This window comes from Echeneis naucrates, chromosome 22, assembly GCF_900963305.1.
Source record: "Echeneis naucrates chromosome 22, fEcheNa1.1, whole genome shotgun sequence".
Lineage (NCBI taxonomy): Eukaryota > Metazoa > Chordata > Actinopteri > Carangiformes > Echeneidae > Echeneis > Echeneis naucrates.
Window position 1 is genome coordinate 17,209,043 of NC_042532.1, and position 19,379 is coordinate 17,228,421.

Genomic DNA, 19,379 nt, shown 5'->3' on the forward strand with positions numbered 1-19,379 from the left:
CCGAAGATGACGCGCTTTTAATGTGGTGAGGACAGCTATGCTTTTCTCAGTCTTGGATCGGAAATAATAATTATAATAACAAAAATGTCTAAAAGCAAGCATTGCGAGGCGGTGAGGGTGGTGGTCCGCTGCCGGCCGTTCAACAGGAAAGAGGAGGCGTCGGAGTGTGAAAACATTTTGGAGCTTGATGATAAACTGGGGCAGATCACCATCAGGAACCCGAAGGCACCACCTGATGAGCCGATGAAAGTGTTCACGTTTGACTCTGTGTATGGCTGGGATTCAAAACAAAGCGACATTTATGATGATGCTGTCAGACCTCTGGTGGAGTCCGTGCTGCAGGGCTTCAATGGGACTATATTTGCCTATGGACAAACCGGGACAGGGAAAACATTCACCATGCAAGGGGCTTCAAACGACCCAGACAAGAAGGGGGTCATACCAAATTCATTCCAGCACATTTTCACACAGATATCCAGAACCCAGAACCAGAAGTACCTGGTGAGATCATCCTACCTGGAGATCTACCAGGAGGAGGTCAGAGATCTGCTGTGCAAAGATAACAACAAGAAACTGGAGCTTAAAGAGAATCCAGACTTGGGGGTCTATGTGAAACACTTGTCCTCAGTGGTGACAAAGAACGCCACTGAGATCGAACATGTGATGAACATTGGAAACCAGTCCAGGTCTGTGGGGTTCACCAACATGAATGAGCGCAGCTCCAGGTCCCATGCGATTTTTGTCATAACCGTGGAGTGCAGTGAGGTAGGCCCAGACGGAGCAGACCACATCCGCGTCGGGAAGCTAAACATGGTCGACCTGGCTGGCAGTGAGCGCCAGAGCAAGACGGGCGTGAAAGGGAAGAGGATGAAGGAAGCGGCCAAAATCAACCTGTCTCTATCTGCGCTGGGGAACGTCATCTCAGCTCTGGCAGATGGGAAGAGCACCCACGTCCCATATAGAGACTCCAAACTGACCCGTCTGCTCCAGGACTCACTGGGCGGCAATGCAAAGACTGTGATGATCGCAACAGTGGGGCCCTCGCACAAGAATTTTGGTGAATCCCTGGCCACACTCAGGTACGCCAGCAGGGCTAAGAATATAAAGAACAAACCTCGGATCAATGAGGACCCCAAAGATGCCCTGCTGAGGGAGTTTCAGGAGGAGATTGCACGCTTAAAAGCTCAGCTGGAGGAGCAAGGGATGCTTGCAAAAGAGAGGAGGAGGAGGAGGAATAGTAAAAGACTAAGTAAATGTTTGGCCGGGATGGACGAGGAGATCTTTAAAGAGAGGGACACGGAGGTTTGGAAGGCTCTGCAGGAGGAATCAGAAATCAAACACTTTACAAAAGAAGGAGATGACATCCCCAAGAGTCTGGCCTGCCAGGGGAGCAGCGAGAAGTTCAAGCCCCTGAATGAACACAGAAAAAGTGTGGAGGACATGCAGTGGGATCAAGACGCTTTGGAGAAGATCATCGAGAAATATAAGGTGCTGTGCCCTGCGACATTTTATCACAAAGTTCTCTACTGGAACAATAAAAAAATGTGCATAAATAATTTATTGTGTGTTCACAGACAATGGAGAGCAAGCTATTAGTTGGAGGAAAGACTATAATTGATCATACCAACGAACAGCAAAAAATGTTGGAGCTTAAGAGGCAAGAGATTGCAGAACAGGTAATTTAAAGACAGTTGTCTTTAAAGTATTTTTTTCAACATAATTTCTTATGTTCTTTGTAGCAAAATTTAATTGAGCTCATTGCTTTTCTTTGACTTGCAGATAAGGCGAGAGAGAGAGATCCAGCAGCAGATGATGCTGCAGGATGAAGAGACCTTAGAAATGAAGGAGACCTTCTCCTCCCTGCAGCAGGAGGTAGAACTAAAGACAAAGAAGCTAAAGAGGGTAAGATGACTCCCACCCGCTGATGTCACCATCACAAAAGCTCATCCGTTGATGTCACTTAAGGATTAGACCATTATCAAATCAGTTAATCTTGTTTGCGAATCAGGATCCTTTTTTTAATACCTACACTGTGAATCCAGGTCTCTCTGGACACAGCTCTTACTGGTGTGTAGGAATAATTTCACTTCTCATTTTCCATTGGCAAAGAGCATTTTTTCCACTCAGACAGCACTAGAATTAAGTTAGTTTAAATTGTTTCCATGGGAACCCTCTCAGTTTCTGTTACAGCTCCATACTCTAGTTTGTGTGATTTTCATGCTAAAAATGACACTGTGCATGAATTCGTCCCTGCTGTGTTCAGTTGTATACCAAACTACAGCTGGTGAGGGGGGAGATGAGAGATGTCATTGATGAACATGTCATGACCAGACAGGAGCTTGAACAGACACAGAACGAGTTAACCCGAGAACTCAAGTACAAGTAAGTTTACCGCCCACATCAGTAAATACACAGGTACTTTTTCTGTCTACTGTGTAATTTTCATTTTTTTAACACAATGATGCAATATTCAATTTATGCACAACTTGGTTTCAGAATCCTCTCATGTCTGTTTTATTTTATATATTTAAACAACTACACCACAGCAGCATTAGTCAAACATGTTTATATGGTTCATGTCAAAATTAAATAGTTAAATTCTTGCACAAACATTTGCTATAATGACTCTTTTCTAGAGTAACAGCTTTTTACATGGCCTCTCCTCGACAGACTTGCGGTGTGCACAGTCATCAGGAATGCAAACAATTCAAGCTTGTTTGCTTGTATATATATTAATATATTATATATATATATATATATATATATTAATAAAGGGGTTATTTGTTGTTGTTTTTTTTTTTTAGTTGTAAAAAAAAAACTAAAAATTAAGTTGTGACTTGAGATACACATACATTTATCATATATTGCAGATATCTCTTAATTGAGAATTTTATACCTCCTGAGGAAAAGAACAAGATTATGAATCGGCTCCACTTTGACAGTGAAGAGGATCAGTGGAGACTCCAGCCGGTCATTCCATCAGAGAGGTCAGTGGATTCACCTCGCTCACATTAGATAATGTAAATGGCACATTAAAGACAGAGACAAACAACTGAAAACCAAATGCAAATCAGCATTTTACAAGCGCAGTCATCCTAAAAGAAGACAGGGAAATGCAGCTGCCAACTATATTTTCCAAGGTGTTAAGTTAAAGGTTGAAAAATATCCCTTCTTTACAACTAGAAAAACTTTTGACAACTCAGGGCGTCTACATTCCTGCTCTATGTGCTGTCAGTCAACTGTGAAATGTAGGAAATCAGTAACAGAAGTAGATAAGGTTCACCAAGGAAACGTTTGAAAAGTAAATTCACTGAGGGACATCCTGTAAAATTCCAGATGTGTTATAAATAGGTTGATTAAATAGACTTTTATGTGATTATCTCATCTCTGATTGTTTTCATGCCATTTTTTTTGCGTTGTTGAAAGATGCTGCCACCAGGGGACAGCAAAGTCAGGATTTATGACACTCACATCAACAGAAAACTTGCAAGCTGCAGATTATTTCTGTATTTTAACGATTGAAAAACAGATGTTTTTCCTACACAGGAAACCAGACAGTGCGGCCTCCTTGATTCTTTTTCTTTTTTTTTTTTTTTGAAACATTTGGGAGGCTGAGTGAAACCTTGCACAATAATAATATATATAATATTTTTTTTAATCTGGTGAGAGGTGATCAGTTGAGAAAATGAGGTTTTAAGCATTCCAGAGACTTTCATCTTAAACACTAAGCACAGTCTATGTACCTGAATAAAAACCCTTCCTGTTTCCATGTCTTTATCCCAGCGCACCCACTCAGGTCAAGAGAAGGCCCCTCTCGGCTGTGGGATACAAGAGGCCAATCAGCCAATATGCACAGTTGGCTGTTGCCACAGCAACTGGGGCCCCATCTAGATACCAGGTCAGTGTTCGGACACTCACAAGGACAATTTCAGTAGAACAAAATCAATATTCAGGGGAAGGAGAGATGTGAAATATTTGTGAAATACAATATTTTCATATTCAAAAATGCCTTCTTGGCCAGAGTGCATGAAGATGGTTGTAGACATGGCAACCTTTGCAGCTTAAACTGTTGGATCATTTGCTTGTGAATATTAAATGCAGTGTCACAAAGCATATACTTTGAATACTCAAATAAAAAGCAGTACAAATAACAGAGAATGACAACGTCTGTTCTAATAAATGAACCAGAGGAGGTCGGTGACATTTACACTATTGATTCATATATATGTTTCATTTGACAAGTAAATGTAGCATCATCTGGATTTTAGCAGCCTTACGTGTAAATATAACAAAAATATAACAATGCTTTGGTTCAGACTCTGTTGCTCTCCTTTTAAACTTTAAAATTGAGCCTATTTCAAAGTACATTGTCAGTGCAATGAAACTGTTAATAAAGCTGCTGAAGATGGTTTATGATAGATGTTTTCATGGAAACAATTATTTACGGGAACACACACATGTAGGCGAACACATTTACAGCAAACAGATGCAGCTGAAAACCCACAGCAACTGAGATCAGAGCAGAAAACAAAGAGGCATCTTACTAAAACTTAATGCATTCACACTAGCATGCCAAACATTTCTTCCATCTCTTCTTGTAGGCTGAGAATATAATGCTGTTGGAGTTAGATATGTCTCCGCCAACCATGTTTACCTTGAACCTTAATGGATCTCACCTGGAGAGGGCCTTCTCTCCACGGCTGATGCGGGATCTTCTTGTAACTGTTCCAAGTAGAGAGAGGACCTCTCCCTCATCACGGGTCAGGAAATCCCAATCCTGGTGAGAAAACCTGACATGGTTACCGCTTCAAATCAAAGAAACAATATATTTATCAACTTATTATTTTTTTTTTTTTAACGGTCTCCAGGTATCAGGCACCGCAAGCAGCATCTGTCCCATCATCTTCATCTTCCACCACACTGACATCAACATCTCAAAGCTGCTCTCCCTCTCACAGACAGAGACCATCCTCTGCTGCCTATCTCCCACTGGGGAGTCCAGTTGAGACAAGCCCCTGATTTGTGTTGATAGGCCTGCACTATAAGACGGGCATAAGCTCGCTCCAAAATGGTTAAGGGGCATCTAGGAGAGGTGGGGGGAAATGATATGCCTCGGATTTTACATTGATTTATCAACTTTCTTCTTTATTTTTCAGTAAGGCTTACTTTAGTAAACATGTATTAGACTTAGACCATAAAGAAAAAAATCATTTCCAAAGAATGTATGTTACAGGAATACAGCAGAGAATCTGTGGAGATTTTTCAACTGATATTTCCTGTGTGCTGGCTTTTTCCTACTGTTGCCTAAACCCTGTAGTTTTTCTTGGCTTACACTAGCCGACCCATAATAGCACAGCTGAAACGTCCAGGTTTGATATACAGTAAACTGTAATGTTGATCTTTTCAGGCCTTATTTCTTTATTTTTCTTTGGTTCACCTACTGAAAGCAACACTTAAGCCTTGTTTTTTTCTTCATAAGATGAAAGACTACAAAGTGGAGTGTGATCATGGAGGTAAAGACCCTTGTGAAACTTGTTTGCTTGATGAATTGTTGCTTGACTTTGTAGCCAATGTAATTGTGATGACAAAAAAAAAAAAAAAAAAAAAAATGTAAAGGAAGTTTTTTGCAGTGCTCTCTCAATTAGCTGCCTTATTTTTTCTTAGTGGTGAAATTGTGCAAAAGTCCGTTTGCTTACACATGAAAATAAACAGACTGAAATGATCCGGATCGGCTTGCGGTATTTTCAGCTCATTTTGCAGCCCTGCTCAGATCCTGTTTTTGCTCTTGCTTTTTCTCAATCGCAGTTGACAGCTAAAATAGGTAAATAGTGGGAACAGCCCGGACTTCGGGATGACAGCTATATACAGTAATGACGTCTCCTCCGGAGTCACGTGACTCCTTACAGTAAGTCCAACATGGCAGACGGAGTGGATCTTACGCGGTAACTTAAAGCAACATTTCAACCCCGAAAACTGACAAATTCAACACTACTCCGCAACGAGGCGTCCACGATGAGGGAGCGGCAGAAGAAAAAGAAGGGCAGGACGTGGGCGGAAGCCGCCAAAACGGTATTTTGTGTGTTATTGCGTGTCGTTTGTTGTGGTTGTTTTCCCCTGAACGCTCCCACTCGTACAACTGTGTTTATGAGTTCATGACCCGCCGGGGAACACGAAATGTTGCGTACGCCGCGCGAGGCCCGTGTTGACGGGCAGACTGGCTCTGCCTGCTCGGTGTAACGAAACAACCCCACCCCCGGCTCTCTCTGTCTCTCTCCAGCAGGCAGCATGTCTGCCGTGACCCCCCTGCTGTCGGGCTGTGTCCAGACACCCCGGCTGACATGTCTGTCAGTCGGTTTTTAAAGTCGAATAAAGTAACCCGTTAAAGCAAACGAGGCGGTGCTGCGCGTTAGCTTGCGGGCTAGGCAAGCTAGCTAGCTTGCTAGTTAGCTGCTGCTAACGCAACTCAGTCCGTCAACAAGTTTGTCTTAATACCAATTTTGTTTTGTTTTGTTTTGTTTTTTTTCTGGTAAGAAAACATGAGACGATGTGCAGTGTTTATGCTTCCCAAAATAAAAGTCACCTCGGTCATATAACAGACCGCCGAGTTTGTAAATCCAGAGAATAAGAAATGAAGAGTGCTCGTGTCGTAGCTAGCCGTGTAGCTGAGCATGCTAATGAGCGAAAATGAACGAACGAACTATTTTGGTATTAAAGTATATTGTTGTTGCGTGTGAGGATGAAAACTTATTTAAAACCCATTAGCACCTTTAATGTAATTGCTGTAAGCATTTCGCTCACACAACGCCGCTAAACTCAATTGGCAATAAATTGTAATTCCTTTTTTAAATCATCATTTAAAATCAGTCCTGTTGTATTGGGATGATCGTCGTGCTCCTATAATTTAGACCTGTGGGAGTGATATTCATAAATAATAGTCAGGATGGGAGCAGCATTAATTCAAATCTGAATGTTTATATGAAATGATGCAGGGGAAGTTTCTGCAGTGTTATTGTACTGTGAGATCACATTAAAGTGTTTATGTGAGCTTGCTGTATTTCAAATGTAGTTCATAATAATAAAATAATGTAATAAAATATAACAGTGTTTGAGGAAATTGTAGTTTAGTTTAGCCACTTTTTTAATGTATTATCAGCGTGATTCTTTATGGGCCTTAAGCTCAGAGAGCAGATCAACATTGTGGGGCATCCCAATCTAAATGCAATACAGAGGAAAAAGCCCCAATGTTTGTAAATGATTTTTGGTCTTGTTTATTCTGGGTATCACATCCTGCTGTTGAAGTAAAGGGAATCCCTGGGCTTCATTGGGAACCCAGTGAAAGCTTCAGCGTGTGAGAGCTTAGCCTACAGCAGAAGCAGTCTTAAGAGCATCGTGTCATAAAAACCAACGTCTATAAAGTTGAACTAAGTATTTTTGTTGGTAATGTTTTGTTTTGGGTTTTGTTATTGTAGGTTTTGGAGAAATACCCAAATACACCAATGAGCCATAAAGAGATCTTGCAGGTGATCCAAAGAGAAAGGCTTAAAGAAATAAGGTAAAGACTTTCCAGCCGTCATAATCTTTGTTAGCTACAGCAAAAGGCCACCTATTAGGAGATATTTGTATGAAAGAGCACTACAGCATTCCCCGTTATTGATTGCTCACATACTTTTTTCCTCTTGATCACATAGTTGTGTATTTATTTTATTCAATTAATAATTGTTTCATTTCTTTTTGTTTCACTGTCACTGTTGTCATCCAGAAGGTAAGAAAAAAAAAAAAAGCTAGCCCCCACCCCTTATCTTAACAAACTCACAGCAATGTTTGGTTTTACCTTTTGCATGTTATTAACAATGACATGTCCTAGGTTCAGTTGCATAAGGATGCAGTGTTAGACTCTCAGTTGAATTTTTACATAGACACGGTAGAGCCACTTGTTGCATAAAAATATTATATTTTCATTGTAACATATATGATGCCCAAGCAAACTAAAGCGTGACACCTGATGGCAATGATATTACTTTTGTTAAATTCAGTACTGCTACATGTTGTTATGCAGTAAAAGTTAGCAGCAATGTAAATTCATGACGCACTGTTCTGGCTGATCATTATTATTGTCATCATTGTTGTTATTATCATCATCTGGCAATATTTGTTGGAGAAATTGTTGTGTAATTTATTGAAGAATAACATATATTAGTGATGTATGTGACGTAAAAAGCAAACATTTGCACATATAGTACTGAAGTTGGACTGGATGAGTTGTGATTATTTTTATGCAACAGATATTCTTATGTCAAAACAGTTTCCTCTGACCATATCAGTCCCTTATAATAACTAGAATAGTGTTGAATCAATTTTATGCATCTGATTCTGCATAAAAATTAAAAATGTACTCACAACTGTACTGATGTGATCCAGACCTGAACTCACGTGTCCTCTTGATGCATGTCAGCAAATTTTTCCCCAGATATCAGGCCAACCTTTCACCTTTCACTCCCAGCTGTCGGATTTCTTGTTCAGCAGATGTGTAACTTGTGTTTTCTCTCATGATCCAGTGGAACCTCGCCGCTGGCATGTCTGAATGCAATGCTGCACACAAACTCTCGTGGTGAGGAGGGGATCTTTTACAAAGTTCCAGGCAGAATGGGAGTCTACACTTTAAAGGTTTGTTCGACACACAGTAGATTGCCATAAACAGTGAATGGGCCAACTATAGCTTACTAACAACTATAAGATAGTTCTTTTGCTAATTTAATTTTCGTGTCTTCACCAGTGACATATGTAAATACTGATAAAGATGGCACCATGACAGATTAATAAAAGAAAGGAATGTTCAGATGAGAATATTCATCAGTGCTCTCAGTTAATTCTATAGGTTTGAGCTTATTCTGTCGTTTAGTCTTGTTCGTCTATTTACTTGTTTTATTTTCCACATAACCAAAATGTAGCGTATGTGCTCTTATGCAGAAGGACATCTCAGATGTGGCAAAGGAGCTGTCTGAGGAGGGCTCTGAGGAGAGCAGTGACAATCTTTCTGACTCCCGAAGCTCAGAAAACAACAGCAATGCTATCACTCAAGAGAGCAGGAGAGGACGGTGGATGCGGAGAGGTATTGTGGACTGTACACAGCATAATTTATAAGAGTTTGCACATCAGTGCATGCAGTGACTTGAAGTCATTGCATTCGTAACAGTTTATCAGGGTTGGGTGACATGGCCTTTCATGACAAACTCTATTTATGATCTTCTTTGTTTTTTGTTTTGCTTTGTTTTCCCCTTCTTAAAAGCAATCTATAATGACAGAGAAATTGTCCGAAACAAGTTTTGCTTTTATTATGTTTTAAATTTCCCTTCTAAGAGTTGAACAAAATTTCTCCTCTGGGTTAAAGTGGCAAAGGTGTAAAAAGTTCTTATTTCTCATTTCACTTTTTCTCGCAAAGTCTGACGTTATTTTTGTCCAAGTGGAGTTGCCAAGATGATGAACCTGAATGCACATCACTATACGACAACAGATAATAACAAAAAAATAAGTAAGATGTAGCAGCTTCCTGCTGATTGGTTACCAAGCTCTAATATGGCAACAACCAGTAACGCCCCTTCTCAACCGTTGTTGAAAGAAAGGAAACGAACTGAAGTAGGAGACAATGCAAGTTGAGAAAAAGTGGCTTCACTACAAACATAAATTACACCATCTCATCTTAAATATTTCCTGGAGTACACTGAGCATCGGACATGATGATAGCTAAAGGTGGGTTTTATCTTAAAACAAACATCATGTGTCCATAATGTCTTCCATTAAGTGTCAGCAGAGCAGCTACATGCTGCATGTGACTATTACAGTAGTCCTTGTATTTTTGCTTGACTGTGGGGTTAAGTCATCACTTTATTGCAAGTTTCGGACCTGATTACGCCTGATTGCTATGCAACTTCAGAGAAAAAGCTTTTCATCAAGTAACAATTATGTTGTTTTCCTCAGGCTGTGCTCCCAGTGACTTATTATTTTTCTCTGCCACTTTTAAGTGACTGTTAAAACAGGAAACGGTATTTTCTCAGTGTGCCCTGTGACCACTTCCTGATTATACACAAGTTAGAAACTGCTAAGCAAGTGGCAGGTCTCAAATATTATGTTATTTTTGATCGATGCAAAGTAACACCAAGTCAAATGCAAATTTTAAATGCAACAAGAAATTAGCTATTGTTAATGGTATGGTATGTAGAGAAGACGTTTTGCTAGAAACAGACAACAGGCTGGTGAAGGGTGGGTAATTCTGAACAATTTTCCTATTGAGATGTTCAGCCCTGTTTTAGTAATATGATAATTTAGCAAGGTAATGTGATCTGCTCCTTTGTGCACTGTGTTGGTTTCAGTTTCATCAAAACAAAAGCATGATATGATAAAGTCTGTACACCACCCTCAGGAAGTGTATTTTGTAACATCTGTTTTGTGCTTCGTGTATTTTGTAGTTCCCTCCAAACTGCAGTCACAGCCGTCATCTCCGCAGCCTCGGTGTTCGTCGCCCTCTGTCCCCACCAGTAAGCTCATCTCTCCCTCACAGAAACACAGCAAGAAAGCTTTGAAACAGGTAAAATGCTCTCAATATTTTTTTATTGTTTCATGCATTTTAATGGAGGTAACGCATTTGCTGTTATGTATAAGCGCGCATGTCAGTTGTTAATCGAGTTCCTGCCACACCCTCATACTCCTACATTAATAAAAATCCCCGCCACATGTAAATACATTTTTATTTGATGTACTAATATTCATGCATATTTTAGCTTGCCGTAATTTATCATTTTTACATTGAGATTTTTTTGTACAGCTCCAAACCACGTCATAATACTTTCTCATACATTTTGTCGTAACTTTGTGCCGACATGTTTTCAGCAAACATGTACACAATCCAACTTGTTGCTCCACCAGGCACTCATTATCCTTTCATTCCCTGTCTGTTCAACATCTTGTACTGATTATTTAAAAACAATGAAGCGTCAGGGAAGAATGCCTATAGCTGCTTTTTACCGTGTTAATGTTCTCATAATCCACTCATTCAACATTTTCCTATTGGCTGCTTTGTACCGTTTTGTGTACCATTTAATTCGATTTCACTTGATTGCACAGATTGTAATTCACTCCATCTGTGCTGCAGCAAAATTTTCAGCTACGTAAGACCAATTTGTATTCATTTAGCGGGCGTGGGCAACACTAGCTGGCAATTTGGCTTGGATATTAATGTCTGAGGAACCTATTGTGTTTTTTTTTTTTTTTTTTTACCTCTGATTTTATATATATTTAAAACAGACAAAACAAAAGAAAATTGTTTTCTGGATTGTCTCATAGGCTTTCTTTAACCTGTCAATATTGTGTTGCTGAGGTGATCAGACTTCTTGACAGATTTACAACAAGGAGATGATTTATGCTGGTATTATGCAACGCCTGTTCCACTGCTGTGCTGTTATTTAACCAGGCAACTGGTGGAGTAGTTGCAAGGAAACAGAGGGTTACAAACATTCACACTCTCTTCCTCATGCTTCTGGTTGTTTGCTTATTCTTATTTAGGCCTTGAAGCAGCAGCAGCAGAGAAACCAACGCAGACAGGGGGGGATGCCAACCACCTCCAGTCCCAGACTGCTTTTGAAAACCATCAAAGATATGGCTGACAACATTACTACAAAGACTGGTAGGTGGCAGTTATTATGTTGTCAAATCCATAATAAAATGAGGAGATGAGATGATATTTTCACTCAGTTTGGATATTTTACTAGTGTTATTTGCATAATATTCACACAGTTTTGAATATAAATTATATTAATGCCCTTCTTAGTTATTGTTCTGTTTTTAGGGAATTTCACAAGAGAACTACAAAATGTATTCAACAGTCAAACGTGACTCATATAACTGGCTCTTTCACTCTGGAAACTGAGACAGTCAGAGCTTTGTCCTGCTTTTCCTTCTGATCCTTTACCTCTCTCCAAACAGACTTATGCCACCCAGTTGTACCAAGGAAGGTCTCCCAGAGAGCAGGTCGCCTTAATGCAGGTAAGCCAAACATCTGCTTCTGTTTAATTGAGTGGCTTGGAAATTATGAGAAACAGCCTGGTGATGTCTGTCATCGTCCTGACTGTCAGCAAACAGAACAGAAAGACCTAAACCATTAAAGAAGAAGTCTTATATCAAGTCCTGCCCATGTTGCATAGGACTGTTGCATTGGATGCACTGGACATGTTCTTACTGAAGTTTATTTTAAGCCAATCCTCCATTGTGCTCACTAATGTACCAAATGTGCATTAATCCACATCTGAAAATAGACTCCAAAATATCCCCTCTGTTTCCTCAGCCTTTAACTTAAGAGAAAATTGAGTTAAATGCATTTTTTTCTAGATGTGAAGCAGCAAATGAAATGACCCTATGTCTCAAGAAAGAGAAGTAAAACAAATTCTATAAATACATTTGCAAGTAAATTGCTCAATACCTCAACTGCAAAATTCATTTTTTGCTCTGCTGGACACGTCTTTCTTGTATTGCATTGCAGGGCAGATAAAACGTACAAAGTGTAAAATAGATGTGGAGACTCCAGACTCCATTCTGGTTAACACCAACCTGCGGGCAATCATCAACAAGCACACTTTCTCAGTCCTGCCTCCTGACTGCCAGCAGAGGCTGCTCAAACTTCTTCCTGAAGTTGACCGACAGGTGACTCGAAATTTAAACATACTTTTCTTGCTTTTTGTTTTGCATTATGCTGTACAAACTGAAACAATTGTAATGCTACTGCCTTTTATGTATGGTAATTATCATTTGGCATTTGGAAAAAACTCATTAAGAGTTTAGAAGTCTTAACACTTTCAGTTGCTATGCTACTGCAGTGATGGTGATGATATTCGTGATAACTTTCCTTTTTCTTACCTCAGGCTTGCATGGATGGACTCCTCAAGGTCACTAGCTCTGCCTTAAACAATGAGTTTTTTACGTCAGCAGCACAGTCGTGGAAAGAGAGGCTGGCTGAAGGTTAGTACAACGGTTTTCAAATGATGATGGCAGATCTTCACTTCATATTCCAAAAAACATTATGTCACCAAGGTTTAGTGTGAATGCACAGAACAAGTAGAATGTAATCTTTTTCTTTTAAATTATATAACCCTTTTCTGTACAGGGGAATTCACTCCAGAGTTGCAGCTACGGATGCGTCAAGAAGTTGAGAAGGAAAAGAAAGTTGAGCACTGGAAGGAGGCCTTCTTTGAAAACTATTATGGTGAAAAGTAGGTTGCTCATTCAAAATCTTAATTATTTCTCACCTTCCTACTTTCCAAATGCAAAAACACAGTTCAGTTCAAATGAAACCCTTCTTTCTATGGAATCTAAAAGCAGCAGACTTGCACCAATTATTTCTTTATGCCTTCAAATTTAAGAAATCCATTGTTATCAAGCCGCAGAATGTTTGAAAGGATATTTTAGAGTTGATGAAATACGATGTCAAACCCACAGTTAACTCTCTTTCACATTCCAGGAGTAGATGAATAGAGGGTCTGATTTCTTCTTGAAAAATGTGTTGAATTCCAGTGGAAATATTCACACCGTTGCAACACATTTCATTCAACTGCATTGCACCCAGCAACATCATACAGTTTCAAGACGAGAAATGTATTTGAATCGACCTGTCGGCTGCTTAAAAAAGTATCTACATTTGGAGGCTCATAGATTGAGTGTCAAGGTGCCAATCGAAGCATTAAGTCAGTCTGGCTGGGATGCAAGAGACTGGATAGATTATTACTAGTTACCACACTGATTCTCATAAATCATACAGCACAAGGCCACCTACCACACAGTCACAGAATAGGTTTTAGTCAATTGCAAAAAAAAATTACTTTCTGTAAATGCAAATCAACTTGAGATGATTAAAAATGTAGGGGACCTTTTTTATACACTTTTTTTTAACAAATGTACACTGTAAGGTTTTGATCTGTTCAACAAACAAAAAAAGTTTCAGCAATGTTATATGTATTCTGATTCTAGTGTTAAGCTTTTTGTTTTTCACTTTTATTATATAGAAGGCTGATTTTTAATTTTTAAAACATTTTTCCCCCACTAGCTCTGGGCTCAGCTATGAGGAATCCAAAGAATTGACGAAGGCTGATCTGAATCAGGAGTCTGTCAGATTCCAGTCTCCCCCTGATCAGACAGAACCTGCTGCTCAAGCACTTGAGGAAACCAAGGGCACAAAGGACAGCAGCCAGCCTGATGCCATTGCTAAAGACATGAAGCCAACACAGACATCATCTCCTCTCAGGGCACCGGCAGTCTGCATCACAGAACCCATGAAGACACGGCGCTCACAATACACTGAGGATTGCAAGTTGAGCACAACGGCACAGGCTGAGCCAACACCTGCGGTGAGAACATCAGAGGTGGAGAGACAGGCTGAACGAAGTACAACTGGTTCACTGCCTGAGAAAGACGAAGTGAAGGAGGAAAAAACTGGACTCTCCCAGTCGCCTGTGAAGATGAGCCCTACACCAAAGGTTAGTTCAGAGTTAAAAGAGGATCAGCCAACGTCTGCAATTAAGCCTGCTGTGGAGAGCGAAGAGGCCATTTCTGAGCCTGGAGGCCCCTCAGAACCTCTAAAAAGGAAATCTCTCAGTGAGACGGAGGGTGAATTGACACCAGAGAAAAGGCCCCGTATGTCCTCAGTGTCTTCAGTCTCTTCAGTCTCCTCTGTATCTCCCCCAGCATCATGCATGTCTAGCCCTGCTACACCAACGTCAAATACAAATCAAAGGGTTCCACCACTGAAGGTAGGAAACTTAATGTCTCCTCTGATCTGTCTATCTTATCTGTCTATGTGTCTAGCATCAAAAGCTCACCACTTGTAGGTTTCAAAGGTGGCTCTGACAAGTTTGCAGCTTTCTTTGTTTCTTCATTGAGTCATCACTATTGTCAGCTTGGATTTCAATTTCAATGCCTAGATTCCTCCAGTAAATCACAAAAGTTTTTCCATCCAAAAGGTTTTATAACTATGAGCTGATAAGGTGGCACAAAAGTAGTGGAGCTATATTGTGAAGAAACCTTTCTCATTTATTAATTTTTTTTTAATGAATTAACCCCCAACATCATTCTTTTCACTTTGCAGATCCCAGTGTCACGAATTCTTCCACTTCCTGTGTCACCAAGCCAAGTCTCACCCAGGACTCCGCTTCCAGGCCCACTAAGCAGCCCAGGCCGCACTGGTGCTCGCACATTGGCCGACATTAAAGCAAAAGCTCAGCTAGCTCGAGCACAACGAGCAGCGGCTGCAGCAGTATCAACTGCATCGAAGGGAGCAGTGCTGTGCCTGGGGCAAGGTGGAGGCAGTGGTGAGCAGGCACAGCCGTCACCCAGCCCCAGCCCAACATCTCCGCAGGCACCATCCAGGTTAACAGCCACCAGCAGCAACACTCAGAGCAGTACACCTTCTCCTCGCCCACTAGATTCATTTTGCCCACTTAGCCCAAACAGGTCTCAGGTATCTTATTCAAGCAAACCTGATGACATACAGAAAGGTTATTGTGGTGGGACTGTCAGTGCAGGACACCATGGCATCCTAAAGAGTTCAAATTCATCAGCACAGTCTTCCTCTGTGCACACACCGAAGGGACAGGAAAACCTATCTCCTACTGGATCAGTAGCCAGAACCAGCTCCTGCATCCCTGCAAACAACCCACTGGTCACGCAGCTTCTGCAGGGCAAAGAGGTTCCATTAGAGCAAATCCTCCCTAAACCGTTGTCTAAGGTGGAAGTAAAGGTATCAAACTCAGCGTCTGGCAGAAAGGGGAAGACGGCACACTCTGCTGAGCACAGGGGTGATAAACAGATGTCCCACCAGTTCAATGCATCGGGACAAACTGGAGTCTTTTCAGAGCAGCACTCGAGACATCACAGAGAACTCCCCGACAAGGAGACTCAGGAACAGATCCTCCAGGCTCTAATGCAGAGGAAAGTTCAGCAGAACCAGCCTTACAGCTGTTTGGAGCCTCAGCGCCCTCAGTTCCAAGGCCACCAACTGGTGCACACGGGATCTCATCAGAACCAATCCAGGATTTGTGTGGGCTTTTTGGGTCGTAAGAGGATGCCAAAACCTGCCATGACAGGACATTACCTGCTTAACGTGTCCACATACGGTCGAGGACCAGAGAGTAAAAGGATGCACCAGTCTGCTATCCCAAACACGTCTGTGTTTGGTTTAAAAAGGGAAAGTGTGGAAGGAGAGGATATGGTGAAGGAAGAAGAGCCAGCCCAGAAAGTTTTCTCCCCTGTGTCAGGGATGAAAACAGAGCAGCTGGGATACTCACTAACCAAGTCTGAGGAAGCAGTGAGCTTTCAGCATTGCTCCCATATAAAGACTGAGTCTGGATCAGAGGACAACGCAGCTGGCACTGATAACAGCAGCAGTGCAATAGCCAAAGACACCAGCCCTTTTTCTCAGTTACACCGCAGACACCTCCTCCTCTGCAATAGTAATCAAGGAAACTCTGAGCCATATCTTACCCCAGTGGACCCAAGTCACCAGCAGTCATCTGCCTTTCAAACCCAGAGAGCACTTGACAGTCAGGAACCTGTGGTAGCATCGTGCTTTGGTGGCACTATCAGCATGTCTGTACCTCACACGTTAACCCATAACACTGCAGGCTCTGGCGTTTCAGCTTCCTCATCAGAGGCTGATAGCGGTGGCGTCCATGGTAGCGTCATGTCTTTCTCTGTGACCGTCACCACCATACCTGCTGGTCACTCGTTGGAACACAGCAACCAGGGCGAGGCCTCGCCTGAGCAGTCTTTCATAGAGCAAGCAAACATGGAGGACGTCCAGTCTAAATGCTACTGCCGACTGAAGGCCATGATCATGTGCAAAGGGTGCGGAGCCTTTTGCCACGATGACTGCATTGGCCCCTCGAAACTGTGCGTCTCATGTTTAGTGGTACGATGATAAAAATTCAATATTAATTAGAAGATATTGCCGTTTGACTTTTGAATAAAGTCACAAAGCAAAAGCAGGTCACGCAGTATCAGTGCAGAAAGGGGTGAAGCATATTCGCCATGCTTCAAACAAAATGGCCTGTGTGTCTGTGCATTTCACTGTTGGAAAGAAGGATTTACACTGGATGGTCTCTTGTTTCACCAACATCTAAGAAAACTTGTTTTGTGCAATTGTTTTGGTAGAATTGTCAATCAGTTTTTAATCAGTAGTCTGTCAGATGTGTGACAAGTAGAAAATCTGGCAATGTTTGCACTCAGCTAGGATTAGTGTTATATATTTTTTTAAATATATATATATATATATGTGTGTGTGTGTGTGTATAGTTTTTAAAACGGAGGGAAAATTGAATGTTGCTATTTTTGTAGAGCATAATGACTGATGTGTTTTAGACTGACACTTTTTACTATTGGGCCTAATCAGTCATGGTTTAAGGACAAAAAAAGGGCGCTAATGATAATCAGTGGTTGGAGAGTACCTCCTAGTTGGCATTTATGCACGCATGGCAGGGAAGTGCAACTTACAGTAACTTTTTTTAATATAAAACTGTACATTTAGGACTGAACACACTCGGATATAAAAACTAAAAACATGTATAGTTTTAGAAAGAATATAAAAGGAATTTTTAATGATACTTTCTAAAAAAAAAAAAAAAAAAAAAAAAGTGAAAAAAATGCACATCATAATCTTTTTTGACAGTTAACTGTTCCAGGATGAAGCACTTGAACACCACCTGAAACAGTAGATATGGTAGTAACTGTGCACGGCACTTAAATTCAAACACAGGGAAAGAAAAAAAGAATCATTTATATATATTTAAAAAAAAAATGCTTATATGTTCCTTAATAGAAAATTGGGAACGTTTCCATTCCAGGCTAGGGTCTAAAATTCTTACTGTGTGAACTATGTTCTCCCCAAAAGCTGGTTTGTAAATATTGTCTTCCTTAAATGGGCTGTGCTTGTATAGCTGTATAGATAGATCAGCAGTGGCAACTTAACAGAAAAACACTCGCACCAGTGTGTTTGTTGTTTTTTGTTGTTGTTGTTTTTTGTTTGTTTTTTTTTTACTGTAAATATATACTCATATATGCTATATGCTTAGATGTAGAAATTAATTTTATTTTTGCTGCACACCTTGCTTGAGCATATCAAGTTGTATATCACAAAATGGTTTTTTTTTTTTTTTTTTTTACTGTGGAAAGAAAAAATAGAGAAGAACAGTAAATTATGCTAAAACGCTAAATGATTGATCATAAAATAATTCTGCACAGCATTCTCAAGATTTTTGCAAAACAATTGGGAGGTACAATATGATGCCGATCAATAGACGGGTGTAACACTTCTCCTTAAAATGGCCGTTCTCCAGCAAACGAGGGAACACTCTTTCTTTAATTTGGTGTGAAGTATTGTAAGCACAAAATAGTACTGTCATGGTTATATAGTGTATAATGTGTGTGTATGATGTACAAGGTTAAGCCAACATATGTGTGGTGTAGACACTGTGTTGTTACAGCCTTTGTAAGTGCTTCTATGATGATGTTAGTGCAACGTTAATGCTTACGTTACCAAAAATGATCATGTAGAAAGGCCAGTGTGAAGCGTTACCTCGGTCGGTTTTCTTCGGGTGCTCATGCAAAGCGCATCATTTCTATTTTGAAATCTGGAGGTGCAGCATAAGCCTATTTTTTAACAATTATTTCCAAGGTAAAATGCCAAAGTCACCTTAAGAACAAAAATAATCAGAACTTGTTTTTAATGTTTGACTATTGAATCAAAGTAATATATTTTAATTAATATATTTTAATATAAAAAAAAATCTATTTGCTAATTGTTTTTGACAAATCAACAGGGTATTTGCTATAATAGTGTATTGGCTGTCTGTTTTTTTCCTATAATTTTGTTCAGACTGGACAGACCAGCATACAGAGAATAACTTGACTTTTATAATTCAAATTGCCCAGGTATCTGATACTCTGTGAGGCCCAAGTTTTTCAAAGGATCCGTTCATCTATATTTTTCCATAGAGATGTCTGTTTGTATTCTTTTGTCTACATTTCTGTCATTACCTAAACAAAACAAAAAGATGATTTCAAAACATTGGTTTTCTTTTTTGGACTGTTGATTAATCCAAAGTCCTTTAAAAAAAAAAAAAAAAGATGTATTAGATATTGAAAAGGGGCTTATGTCTCGTGGAAAATTGGTTTTAAAAGCATAGAGCTAGAATCTGGAAGGGCAACCACATATTTAGAATTGTCATTTTACTAAATCTGGTGGATTAGTATTTTGATTCTGTTAACAATGAATTTGATTTATGACCCCTAAATACTTAGGTCTTTGAATGTGATGTTAGAAGACTGTATTTATTCACGTATAGTTG

At 40.2% G+C, this 19,379-nt stretch overlaps 2 protein-coding genes across 5 annotated transcripts; both read left to right on the forward strand.

Annotated features, from left to right (window-relative positions):
- The first annotated feature begins 10 nt into the window (after positions 1 to 10).
- Positions 11 to 5,019, forward strand: LOC115035378 (kinesin-like protein KIF3B). Its single transcript, XM_029493152.1, has 8 exons — positions 11 to 1,488; positions 1,575 to 1,676; positions 1,780 to 1,902; positions 2,264 to 2,382; positions 2,871 to 2,987; positions 3,784 to 3,898; positions 4,602 to 4,780; positions 4,869 to 5,019. Exons 1-8 carry the CDS (start codon positions 85 to 87, stop codon positions 5,017 to 5,019), a joined length of 2,310 nt encoding a protein of 769 aa, XP_029349012.1. The 5' UTR covers positions 11 to 84.
- Positions 5,020 to 5,910: 891 nt separating this feature from the next.
- asxl2 (ASXL transcriptional regulator 2) lies at positions 5,911 to 17,677 on the forward strand. Of its 4 annotated transcripts, XM_029493133.1 has the most exons (13): positions 5,911 to 6,069; positions 7,470 to 7,552; positions 7,760 to 7,762; positions 8,556 to 8,664; positions 8,968 to 9,109; positions 10,464 to 10,582; positions 11,557 to 11,677; positions 11,977 to 12,036; positions 12,530 to 12,690; positions 12,909 to 13,005; positions 13,151 to 13,256; positions 14,087 to 14,789; positions 15,125 to 17,677. In XM_029493133.1, exons 1-13 carry the CDS (start codon positions 6,013 to 6,015, stop codon positions 16,952 to 16,954), a joined length of 3,591 nt encoding a protein of 1,196 aa, XP_029348993.1. In that variant the 5' UTR covers positions 5,911 to 6,012; the 3' UTR covers positions 16,955 to 17,677. The 4 variants fall into 4 exon arrangements, with proteins under 4 accessions (XP_029348993.1, XP_029348994.1, XP_029348992.1 ...); XM_029493134.1 differs by lacking the exon at positions 11,977 to 12,036; XM_029493132.1 differs by lacking the exon at positions 7,760 to 7,762.
- Positions 17,678 to 19,379: the final 1,702 nt, after the last annotated feature.